Source organism: Lycorma delicatula, chromosome 11 (genome assembly GCF_047948215.1).
Source record: "Lycorma delicatula isolate Av1 chromosome 11, ASM4794821v1, whole genome shotgun sequence".
NCBI classification, from domain to species: domain Eukaryota; kingdom Metazoa; phylum Arthropoda; class Insecta; order Hemiptera; family Fulgoridae; genus Lycorma; species Lycorma delicatula.
Window position 1 is genome coordinate 66,952,852 of NC_134465.1, and position 13,451 is coordinate 66,966,302.

Genomic DNA, 13,451 nt, shown 5'->3' on the forward strand with positions numbered 1-13,451 from the left:
TGAAAGTTGAGAGGTGTACTACTTACTGATTTTCTCCACAAGTATCACTCTTTCAATGTTGCATACAACTGCCAGCACTTTCAATTTGTCCAAGAGTTAGCCAGCTTTGACAGAGAAAGCCACCTTTAAGAATAAAAGGCACTGTCACCCAAACAGAGATACGATTCTCCTTTACAATGCCAGCCCTCACACAGTCATTAGTATTTGAGATAAACTGGAAAACCTTACAAAAATCCTTATACAGTCCAGATTTATCCCCCTATGATTTATTTTTATTTGGGCCACTGAAAGAGACACTGGGAGGACATCAATTCCAGAGAGACAACAAAGTAGAGAAGTTTGAACACATCCTGAAATGTTTTATGAAAAAGGGATCCACAGTTCTCAGTGTTAGAACAACTAGTAGAACCTCAGGGAGACTACACAGAAAAGTAATAAATTTGTTTTATATTTTTATCCAGTACTAATAACTGTTAAAACAAAACTTAGTTTATAACTAACTAACCCTCATAATAATAATATCTAACAGTAAAAGTAAATTCAATCTAAATAAAACAATAACTGTGTTTATAATAGAAAAAAAAAACAGATTGAACAAAACAAGCAAGGAAAATAATAATAAAGTATTGAAAACAAATGAAAAAAATAATAAATAAATAATAGTATCAGTGTGGGTTACTATTCCACCATCTGGCACATCACCAGATGGTGGACAGGGGTAAGCTCAGCAGATATGCAGGGTAAGTCAAGCAAGTCACACAGTTTAAATATCTAGGTGAAACGATTCAGGAAAATGGAATCAAAAAAACAGCCAAATGAAATTAGATGGCAAAAAATGGAATCAGCATATCATCTCGCCTATAACATTTATAACAAAAATGCATCTTATACATATAAAATTATTACATTATAACACAGTCTTAAATCAGAATATCTCTTTGGATCAGAGATACTTTATTTCGAATAAAAAGGGAGATATAGAAAACACTGAGAAAATGGAACGCAAAATAATGAGAAAGATTCTAGGACCAAAATGTACTAGTGAACAATACAGACTCAGAAGCAATCAGGGAAGCAAACAGTACACAAATATTCACATGGTCATTAGAAAATGCAAGAACTTTATGAACACAAAAAAATGAACCCAAATAGACTTGCAAAACAAGTAGTAAAATTCTATGAAACCAGAAATAAACCAAATACAAACACTATGGAATGGATTGGTGAAATTAAAAATGACCTAAAGCTGGCAGGAATAATTAAAGCAAACCATTCGAAACAGAATAATTTTTGCATACAAAATTGAGAAATGACAAGTTGACTCATAGAGAAGACCGGAACACCTGGCTCCAGGTGTTCCGGAAAAAGAGACTCACAGAAGAAGATTGAAAGAAATATGGGCACAAAGAATGCAACAAAAAATGCCACTACGTACTTTGCATAATCATAAATGGGATTATCGAAAAAATAAAATAATACTAATACAGATTCAAGAGGCAAATCAAAAAATAATTATCACTCATTGTGAATAAATGAACGAAGAACTTAAGTATTAATTATAAAATTACAAGTTTGAAAACATTCAACTTTAAAAACAAATCTAAGAAAAAAAATGAACTAACTTTTGTTCCTGGTCAACAGTAATCAAAATATTTAATACAAATACCAATCTACATAGGGCACCTTACATAAAATTAACTAAATCTTAATTTTCAGTATGATTAAAAATTTTACAGAGCTGATTAGGATCTTTTACGGTAAGCAATCATTTTTTTAACAAATTTAATAATCACAATACTATGTAAACACATATATGAAGTAATAATTCGGTAGAATAAAATGGAAGAGAAAACAGGAGATAATTTTGAGGACGAGTAATATATAAACAAAGGTTAATATAATACTTACTATAATTTGACGATTTTAATTTCAGTAAATCAATATTATAAAGATCCAATTCATACTTTTTTTAGAGTTAAATCTAAATTTTTTCTCATTTCTGGAACGTATTGCCCATTTCACAGCAAGTATGTCAGTCTTTATGAAAAATTGCTTAACCCAAGGTACCCAGTTGAACTTTACATTACTGGAAGGGAAAGAGTCAAGCTCTAGTAGCCTGTTATAAATAATTCCAGATTACCTGCAATTCTCCCATACCAAAACTTTTACACAATCAGTTCACTGATAACTTCAAAATCATAGAAGCTACATATGCATTACTCATTTTTAAGAGAAATTATATAATTCAATGCAGATTTTATTAACTGAAATAATCAGATTATAAAAATTTATCTGCATCACATTCAATACTGGGTGTAAAAAAGAAAGAATATAGATACTCTGATTTATTATAATATCTCTTGAATGAGATGTAACTTACAGTATTCAATTAAGGTTAGAATCAAAAGAGCAGAAAGTGTCTGAAGAAAATGTTGAATATGTCAGGAAATCTTTCCTGTGCAACCCTAAAAAATTTGCTAGGAAGGCCAGCTGCTAACTAGCAATACCAGTGATGATAGAGTACGATATTTTAAGGAAACGCTTATACATGCCCCCATATCGTATACAATTGTTTTATTAAATGCCGTAACAAAATGTTTTTAATCAACCAAATTAAAAAAATTATTTGCTTGAATTTCTTTAAGAAATGAACACAGTCCAAAAATACTAATTTATCATGCACTAAATAAATAAGTTTAGCACTTCACCAACAAATTTTCTGATCGATTTATTTATCTAATAAACACTTAACTCACCATCATTATTACATGATGTAGAAGTTTCAGAAGTAGAATTAGTTTTTTGTAGATTAGCAATCGCTTCATTAAAAACTCTTTTTATCATATCTTCTTGAGTTTCTACAACAACAAAAAAATGCAAAAGAAAAGATTTAGGTAAGTAAATGAGATAAAATAATAGGAACCAGAAAAAAATTACAAAAATTTATTTTTAATTCTCTAAACTATAATTTAGAAACCTATCCTGATAAATTAGACAGTAATTTTTTTATTTTGAGTTAGATAATATAGACTAAGTAAGCTACTTTAAAATCAATACTGCACATTATGTACTTACTGATAATAATTAATACTTTTATTATGACTCCTTTTCGTATAAAATACATTCCCAGTGTCACGTGATATTTATTTATTCATTCATTTCGCTTGTAATATTTTATTCATCAGGTTTTAAGCATTTCATTTAAACTACAATAATTGTATGCTTGCAAGCACAAAAAAAAAAATAGCATGAAAAGGTGTAGAATATGACTAAGTGTCATTGTGTAATTTCCACACCATACAATAAGCAGAAAAATATTCATTAATTCTACATGAGCATTATCTTGCATAAATTTACAGTGTATATTTTATTCTTATAAAGAAAGTTGAATATATGCAATGAGAGTAATTAAGAGTATACAAACAAAAACATTTGAATGAATCTGCATAGATATATGCGTATAGAACGGCAAAATTTATGGATAAACAAAACTGTAAATTGTTTTTAAGAACTACAACTAAAATATTAAAAAAAATTCATATTTTTCAGCAAGAAAACTTAAATTGTAACTGTGGTGCTATCCTTAGAGTTCAAATACTTATTATTTCAAACTGCTTACATTTATAATTATCTCAAAGAAAAAATAGATAATTATAACTAAATTATATATATATAAAACACAGTCAACATAAAAACAATTAATTGTAAAAATGAATCTTATGACAAAAACATTATGAAACCAAAGAAATGGTGAAAAATACAAACCACTGAAAAACACAGTGTGGTATCCCTCAAAAAATAATTGTTTATCCTGAATCTGAAAAAAGAATATTTTGAAAATTACAAAGGTTTACTAACCACAGGGCGGTTACAATTACAAAAATAATAAATAGCAAACTAATGTGATGTGCTCTTAATGACTGAGTAGCTTGCTTGTTTTTTCTACACCAGTTGTTTGTTATATTTTGAAACAGCCTCATGATAAGTGAACCAATCTAACTTTAAAAATCAATTTTTTTTCAGTTTTGGGCAACCAACTGTTTTTTGAGAGATAACTTCACATTAAGTGTTTTTTGGGGGTTTGTATTATTCACAATCTTTTTTTCTTGTTTTTGTCATATGGATATTTACTAAAAATTTTACAATGAAATTGTTTTTTTGGTAGTTGTAATCAATTATTTTGGTTATAGTATCCTTCACCCTTTTCTCATAACGTATATGATGCTATAAAATAAATAGAAAACAAATGACCATTTTAGCTTCAAATTGTAGTTGTTGATTTATCCAGCAAAAACACTTATTTCAGATATAGGTATTATTACTAATAATAAATGTTGTAAGTGTATTATTTAAAAATCAGATGGGTGGATAAAGTGACAAATTGATGAAGAAAGAAGGATTTGGAAAAATATAGTTAAAAGAGACAGACTACACATAGGCCACATATTAAGGCATCCTGGAATAGTCGCTTTAATATTGGAAGGACAGGTAGAAGGAAAAAATTGTGCAGGCAGGCCACGTTTGGAATATGTAAAATAAATTGTTAGAGATGTAGGATGTAGGGGGTATACTGAAATGAAACGACTAGCACTAGATAGGGAATCTTGGACATCTACATTAAACCAGTCAAATGACTGAAGACAAAAAAAAGAAGTGTATTATTTCCATTTAAAAGGTATTATACAAGAAACGGAATCTTCAATTTTAAAAATAGTCATTTATGGAGCGAAGACAATCCAAAAGGTGCTGTTGGGAATAGTTTCCAACAGATTTCATGTTAATGTTTGGTGTGGAATTCAATATTTATGACAAAATTCTGGGATCATTTTTTTTCAATGAAACCTTACGGGAAATTTATACATTCATTTCTTAAAAAATAATTTTCCAGCTCTTTTGGAGGATGTAGCTTTACAAACTAGATTGCAAATGATTTTCCAGCACGATGGTGCAATGCCACATGTTTCTTCAACAGCTAGAAATCACCTGAATGCTAATTTTTTACACTGGATTGGACGTGATGGACCAATCAATTGGCTACCATGATCACTCGATTTAACGCGACTAGATCACTTCATTTGAAGCCATATGAAAACAATAGTATCCAACAAAAAGTTAATACTAAAGAAGAGTTACTCATTAAAATACTAAATGCTATTAAATTTAACAATAAATTCTGAAGTGATACGGAAAGCCATCGGAAATATTTTACATTAGACAGACTGCTGTGAACATGATGGAGGGAATTTCAAACAATTACTGTAACTGAGGTTTGTAATTATTTAACATTTCATATATTTTATTTTTGTTTTGCTGCGTTATGAAAACAATGTTTATTAGGTACAGAATAATACAATTTTCTGTCTATTCTTTGTACGTTTTGCTTCAATAAAAAAAAAAACAATTTTTAAAAGTTTTTAGTTAATTTTTATTGACTGTATTTACATTAATTTTATCAGAATTTAATCTCTACAAGTTTTGTTACTAAATCTTTCACATTTATTAGTCATCAGATTAATAATCTATATTACAATTAAATGTATAAATAATTACAAAGTTTTTTCATAATAACCTTTTGATAAATTCTAGTATTTTCTAAACCCTGATAGCCTGCGCCATCTGACAGAATATATAAGGAAAAATGGAGGTTTCAATTTTTCTTGATAAGAAAAGAGTAAAACATATGATTGCAGCCTGCGCTATCAGATTAAATATAAATAAGGCTGGCTTGATGTTGGGGAAGAATAAAACTGTCGAATTCATTTTCCATGATGAAAAATATTAAAAACATGTAAATCTTGTCAATTAATGCATATTTAACAGAGTAAATAGCTGTTATATAAAGAAATATACATAACAAAGCCAAATTATCGGTTATCATGTTAGTTTATGTTTTTTTGGTGAACAAAAATCCATGACCTTTCGTAAGAAGCTATACCGTTACTGTGATTAACACCTACTTTATTGTTTTCTTGTCATTTTTTGGTGGAGATTCAACGCCCAAATGTGAGTCTTGATAAAAACACAAATAAATAAATAGCAGACCTAATTTTATCCAATGCACATTTTAGTTTAGTTGGCTTTTCTTGCAACACTTAAGATAAGAAATAAACTTTGTTCTACAGGCAAGTAAAAAAAAAAGTAGCTCCACAAGCATCACAAATTTGCTATCTCACTGAGAAGCAGTTGTCCTTCCAGCAACTGGAAGGTGATAGTATTGAATCACAGATAGAACAATTCCCATGACATTCAATCGAGGAAGAAAGAATAACAATAAGGTATTAACTTTGATCAGAGTTTATCATTCTGACAGGACTTAAGGTAGCAAAAATTATCTGGTTTTCAAATGAAATGTGAACACAGATTAAGACCTATGTTGACATTTTACATTTTTTAATGCTATTTTCCCATTCATCATCATTGTCAAACCTTTGTGATGCAAGCTACTGTTGAAGGTGCAGAAAAAGAAAACAATCACTGGGAGCTAAGTCAAGGCTACAGAGTGAATGAATGAAATTTTTCTACTGTCTGATTTGCTGTGTATAGATGGGCATTATCATGCAAACACAAATTCACAGGATAGGATCCCATGTCATTTGTTCCTTATAGTTCTAAGACTTTTAACATTTTGCAATGCGTATCAGCATTCACGGTCATTCTGCAATCACTAAATTTTCTTGTTTGAACTTCCTTAGTATAGGAGATGATGAATGCTGTCATGGATAACATCAACTGCTGTTTTGTCTCAAAGTTCATTAAATAAAAAAGTTTTCATTTCCAGTAATAAACAATTCATCACTTTCATTTTCATAATGCCATAAAAATTCACGTGCTGCAGCAAAACAATTATCCATACGCATGTCAATTAACATCTTCTGCACACAATTTTTTATAACCCAATCTTTCAATCAAAACTTCCTAAATCAAAGATATTAAAATATCAAACACAATTGTGACACAGTGAAGTATGGTTTGCTCAAATTTTTTCATAACTTAGTCAATCAAATCACTGACAGCTGGCCGCTACGTTCATCATGAATGCTCATTCAAAGTGAACCGCACCCTTGTCTTACTTTGGCTTTTCTTATAATATTTAGCCCATAAACATCACAATTTTGCCTGTGAATTTCAGCCCCAGAACTGTTTTTTGCCATCAAAATTCGGATTACTCCTCACTTGGTGGAATCACAAATTGTAACACTCAATATAAACAAAACAAGATTATAAATTACTGCTGTTAACAGCTGACTATTGATTAAATAACTGAGCTACACCTGTGCCATTTGTTGACATCATGTATACAGGCAGAAAATTCAAAACAGACCTTACTTTAAAAACATGCCTCTACATCTACATTATAAATACACACCTCATTTACATTATAAATAAAAAATGTTTTATTTATAAGCACACAGGCCTTTAAAAAAAAAAAATGAACAACCTTTGATGTTTTAAACCTTTTCCACATTATAAAAAAATTAATTTTAAAGCACACATGTTACACAACTTTGTTTTTTAAAATAGGTTTAAAACAGGACTTCTTGTGGGCAATATAAAAGTTGTTAAACACTAAATCCAATTTACACAAATGTTTTTACAACACTTACCTTTCAATTTCTCTAAAATGTTTTCTAACTTATGGTAAAACATGTTTTGTTGAATCATAATTTTAGAAATCATTGGCAAATACACAGAGTTCTCTTCACCTCACCAAAATAAGTAAAAAAAATACAATAATTATGAAAAGCAGTTTTCAAATGAGCAGTTAAAGGTTAATACAACCAGCTACTGTACACATCCACATCCCAGGAATGGTACTACTTAACAGTGAGATCAACCAGTCCTGGCCGATTAAATGATTTTAAATAAAATCAAGTAAAAAAGATGTACAATGGAAACATAAAAATTAAAATCCAAATATAAACTATAACTTATCTATATGCACACTTTTATCAAACTGAAGCCCAAAATGTCAAAATAGGTGATTAATACTTACTAGTGATTATTATACCTGGTACTTCAATATTAACCTCAGTTAACTTAAACTACATGTCGATGTAAAAATAAAAACTTCCAGTTTGTTCAACCATCAAATAAATTTGTTTATTTACTACACCTATGCAGGTAGTTTCCATAACCAGGTAAGGAAATGAATTAAACAAAACAATCTAATATAAAAATTGATTAATCAATTAAAAAAGAATCTGAAGAAATTCATTCATTGATTCTAGTAAAACAACATAAAAGTAAATAAAAATAAATAATTAGAGATCACCTTCAACTTCAGAATTTTCTACTTCCAATTTATTTAAATCTTTTCTGATTCTTTCGGCTGTAAAAGAAAGAAATTTATAAATTAATTTTTTTTGTTTATTTTACTTCGTTTTTATAAAACTAAAAAATACAATGTGGAAAACAATTGTTTTCCACAACATTATTCAGTAATATATACTTGTACAAGGTATGATACAAAAAAATAATGAGAATTTTTAATTCTCTGCATGTTGTCTTTTTGACCGAGTTTTCCTTTTACCCACGTGATGATAGCACTGTCTACAATGTAAAGCAATATTTTCAGCCATTTTTGACAGCTACTTTAAATTTGGCAACAAAGTAATTATGATATATCTTATTACAAGTGATAATTTATTTTGTTTGAAAATGACAGTATAATGGATTTCCATTAAAATTGTTAAAATGTGCAGTGAAGTGGTGAAGGCTTTTAATGACGATGATATGTCAATATCAAGACTTTATAACTAGTAAGCAAACTGTTTCAAGAAGGCCATGAAGATATTAATGATGACAAAAGGGTTAAGTATTGATAACAAATCAATACTGAAAGAAATATTGACAAAATAAAGGATATTGTGATCAATAATCATTAAATTATTATTGGAGAAGTTGCTGAAGAGTTGAGAATCTCTTAAGGATTATATTAAACATTTAATTGACATTCTGTGTATGAAATGAAAAATAACAAAATTTTTTCCAACAAAATTTTTTCCAAAACTGATTTTCAACAAAAATAATTAGCAATAATTAGCATAATTATTTAAACGTGTCACAATATTAAAATGTGGATGTATGATTGATTATGATATTGAAATTAAGATCTAATCATCCCAAAGAACCAAAATAAAAAAAAAAATCACACTGAATTCAACTGAATGTCAAGGTTCTCCTTACTTCTTTTTTTCTATTACAATGGCGTCATCCATTATAAATTCTTAACACAAGGTTATATAATCAACAAAAAGTACTATTTAACAGTTTTAAATCATTTAATGAGCCAATCTGAAGAAAAAAACCACAAATTTGGACAAATAATTCTTGGAATTTGCACCATGGAAACACTGTAGCTCACATTTCACTATTATTCAGCAAAACATCACACCATACTGATGTCACAGTTGCCATATTTGTCAGATATGGGATCCTCCAATTTTTTCTTGAACCCACTGATTAAGAGGACATTAACAAAAAAGTACAATTGGTACTTACGTATTAAAGCCACCGCAGCTACAGTTTTATTTACAAACAAAGTAGTCAATCGGATTTCGGTGGAAAATGGGCCGATAGAGAGTTTAATATAGATTCAAAACAGTCCCTTTATTAATTTTAATAAATGGTTTTATTTTATAAATAAACCACTTAACCTACGCTCGCTAGCCTTAAGAGGTTAAGTTTGGTTAAATTATACTTATAAAATAAATAAATATAAATAACCATCTCTAAAAATTAATAAAGAGACTCAATAAAATAAATACTCAATTTTAAATAAAGCTGCGGTGGCGTTAATACGTAAGTACCGTACAATTTTCAACAAAAGAAAAAATTGCTAAATGAATTTAAGGATATACAAAAAAAAACGTTTTCTAAAGATGTTAGAAAGAAATTCTGGCATAAGTGTGTCATAGCTCTTGGGGGTACATTGAAAAAGTCGATATAAATATTGAATAATAAATACATTCTTTTGATACAATTTTTTTTTTCTATCCTACCTTGTACAAGGAGTTATACCTAGGTATATATACCATCTTCTACATACTTAATGCTACTTTCTTGAATCTTAATAAGAAAGTACAATTAAACATATCAAACACTGAAGTTAATGGTTTTTGGTTATTTTCTTATTCAATATCTTTTTTTAATGCACTAAGGCTACATTTAATAAATGAAGTAGGGTACAGTTCCCATTATTGTATAATGTTAGCATTTAGTTGCTAATGATTAAAAGAGATAACTGATGACACTAAAATTTAAATAATAGAAAAAATAATAAAATAAGTTACATGCTTACCTTCTTTCTTATTTCCTTCATCTTCTTTCATTAGTTTGATTTCTTCTAGTTGTTTCCTGAGGTCTTGAGCTAATAAACATTTTTTTTAGGTTTAATCAAAGTTTTTTAAGCATTTAAATAGATGAGAATCACAAATATTTAATATATATAACTAATTTAACAGTACAAAATTCATTACAGATACTCCAAGAAAATGCAGATTAGTTGTACTCATTTTATCTTTTAAATTAATTATTATTAATATAATTAGTGGGTCAATTTCCACCTTATTGGAAAAAATATTTGGCATAAAACTTTTGATTGAAATTTTTCAGATAAACCTTTGGTTATGAACAATGTTGATGGTTTGCCTGCAAGTAATCTCCATGGATAGCCAATTTTCAAAAGAAAACTTAATTAAAAATTGTATAACTAACAATTCCAGTTTGATATTTTTTTAAACCTATTTTACCCAAACTGAATTTTCAACAATTTTTTAAGTACAATGCTTAAGCCATTTGGAAATAAAATTAACCCAAAATAGAAAGAGAGATGAAAATATCAAGGTGGATTTAGGAAGTCAAAAAATTTGCACAACAAATATTTTCTGTTAAACTTCTTATCTGTAAAGCTCAAACAACAACTAAATTTATGTAGCAATTTGATTGGTTTTAAAAACATACAGAACAAATGGATGATAAAACCAGAAATATAATCAAACTAGCAAACACAACTCTTGATTAAATTTTAGGTCAAATTTCTAATCCTTTTCTCATAGTAACAGATGGACTTTCATCAGCACATTTTCAATTGTATCCTTGAAAGAGTTATCCATGAGTGGAGAAACAAATGTAAAAAAACAAAAATGTACTCTCCACAAAACTAGCATAAGAAAATTTCACATGGTTACTGACCATCTCTTTTTTGCAGCTGATTTGATTATATTGTCAGACAACCCCAAAAATAGCATCAGAACAAACAAAAAATATTACAAACAGCAGAAAAAACAGAACTACAATCATTTTTTGAAAAAAAAATTATATGATAAGAATGCTCTAACGCTTTTAAAAACCAGGTATGAAAAAGTAAATCAGTTTACATATCTCTGTTAACTACTGAATGAAATAGTCAAGTAACAATAGCACTAAGAAACTGGGAAAACAAAATGGAATTAGTCTAACACAAAACATGTAAGAAAAAAGTAAGTCTTTATAAATGCAAAATTAAGGCATTTGGAAACAATGATTGGTCCAGAAGTATTGTACACTGGAGAATGTTCGATGTTGATCAATAATGACCTTTTCCAAAAGAAAAAAAATTTTCAAGGAAAACTATTTGTTCTTGTAAAAGATGACTCTATATATATATATATATATATATATATATTAGACTTATAAATACATACATACATACAGTAATGGGCAAATTCATCCAAACACAGAAGTAATTTAATAAAAAATAACTATTTAGAAAAAAAATCATACCTGTACAATTTGTGAATATCTAGTAAATAATATGTCCTCTCTATTCTTAATCACTTCATGTACATCATTTGATATAGATTGAACAGGGGTACTACACTTTTTTTTTCATCATAAAATCATACCAATATTATTGCTCTAATGAGGTATTTTTTATGGTACAATTCATTTTTGAGAATTGTTTTTTTACTATTGATCACAGATTTTCAATTGGGTTTAAGTCTGAGGAGTTGTCAGGTCACAGGAGTACATAGGGTTTTCATTCTCTAAAAAATGGTAAGTTCAGAAATAAAAACTTTTAAACACTTTCTTGGTGTTAATATCCATTTTATTATATATTCAAGACACACAGAACAATAAAATAAAAATTAAAAATAAATTACAAAATATGAAATAAGATTTTGTAATAAAAAACCTTGCAAAAAACATTATTCATAAGAAAATTGTTAAATAACTAAAGAAAAATAACCTCACACTAGACAGATAACTTAAAGAATGGGTGTGGTTAAGTAGTGTAACCACAACATAAAAATAAACAAAACATTTCCTGTGTTCAGATGAATTTACACACTACTATATATAAACTATGCCCCCAGATAATGTTATATCAGAAATTAGAAGAAATAATACATGAGAGGAGACTGGCTTTCATAAGCTACATTTTAAGAATTTATGAAAAATAGAATCCCCAAGAAAATCCTCATCTGTTATCTATTAAAAAAAATAAATAAAAGTTTTTTTTTTTATAAAGAGAGCTTATTTATTAAATAATCTTTTTTTAAATTTTATTGTGATAAAAATTTAGAAACACTTATTTAAGTCTTTCTTAACTTCTCTTAATATCTCTCTCTTTCTTCTTTCTTAGCAACTGGAGATACTGTCTTACAAATCAGAACTTAATGAAGAAAAACTTTAAAAGAATCTAGGAAGGAAGCGTTTTCTATAAAGAAGCAGCTCCAAAACAAAAAAGAGTAGCAACAGAAAAATTCAGGAAGAAATCAATCATGGATTTAAAAAGTACTGCCAAAGAAAGAAAAGAGGAAAGGAATGTAAAAAAAAGTGTTGGTCTATCCACGGTTAACTGAAATGAAAAAATAAACACTTTAATTACATAAAGTTGGATCAGATTTTGTTTTGAAAGAAGTTTCAAAAAGTTAAAAAAGAAGTTTCTTATGAAACCCTCTCAAATTCTGAGGGTTACAAGAGAAAATCCAAAAGAAATCAGGACAACCCACACAGAAGAAAGAAGAAATTAACAGAATTAGATTACAACCAAATTCTAAAAGAAATTGGTACAATAAAAAAAGTAAAAAGTTATTTCTCATTGTCCACGGTTGACCAAATTCAGAAAAAAAAAACAGTTTTCATTTCTCTAAACGTAGTAAACTATGTAACAAAATTAAAAATTAAACCAGCAAAATTAAATCTCTAAAATAGTAATAAGAACTGATAAAATTATTCCCAGCAGATTCAATCCTTCTATACACTGAAAATTGTGTATTTTTTCTAAACTTTTAGTATCATAGAAGTACATTTTTAATAAATAATAGAATTTTGCTAAATTAAAATGGAAAAGTTGTCAATAATTCTCAATAAAGGCACTGAGATGCCCTTATCAAGGTTGCCGAGACAAAACCTTCTTCATATACCCTTTAACTGCAAGATACAGCATAGATATCTAAGTTTGAAAA

The 13,451-nt window shown here is 28.3% G+C and overlaps 1 protein-coding gene across 8 annotated transcripts in view; it reads right to left on the minus strand.

The window, feature by feature from the left end:
• Window positions 1-13,451, minus strand: part of LOC142332080 (uncharacterized) — a 127,466-nt gene that overhangs the window by 89,362 nt on the left and 24,653 nt on the right. For all 8 annotated transcript variants that reach the window (XM_075378276.1, XM_075378277.1, XM_075378273.1 and 5 more), the window contains 3 exons: window positions 10,301-10,369; window positions 8,273-8,329; window positions 2,757-2,858 (listed from right to left, as the gene is read on the minus strand). In XM_075378276.1, coding sequence (XP_075234391.1) covers window positions 2,757-2,858; window positions 8,273-8,329; window positions 10,301-10,369 — 228 coding nt within the window. The remainder of the gene's footprint in view (window positions 1-2,756; window positions 2,859-8,272; window positions 8,330-10,300; window positions 10,370-13,451) is intronic.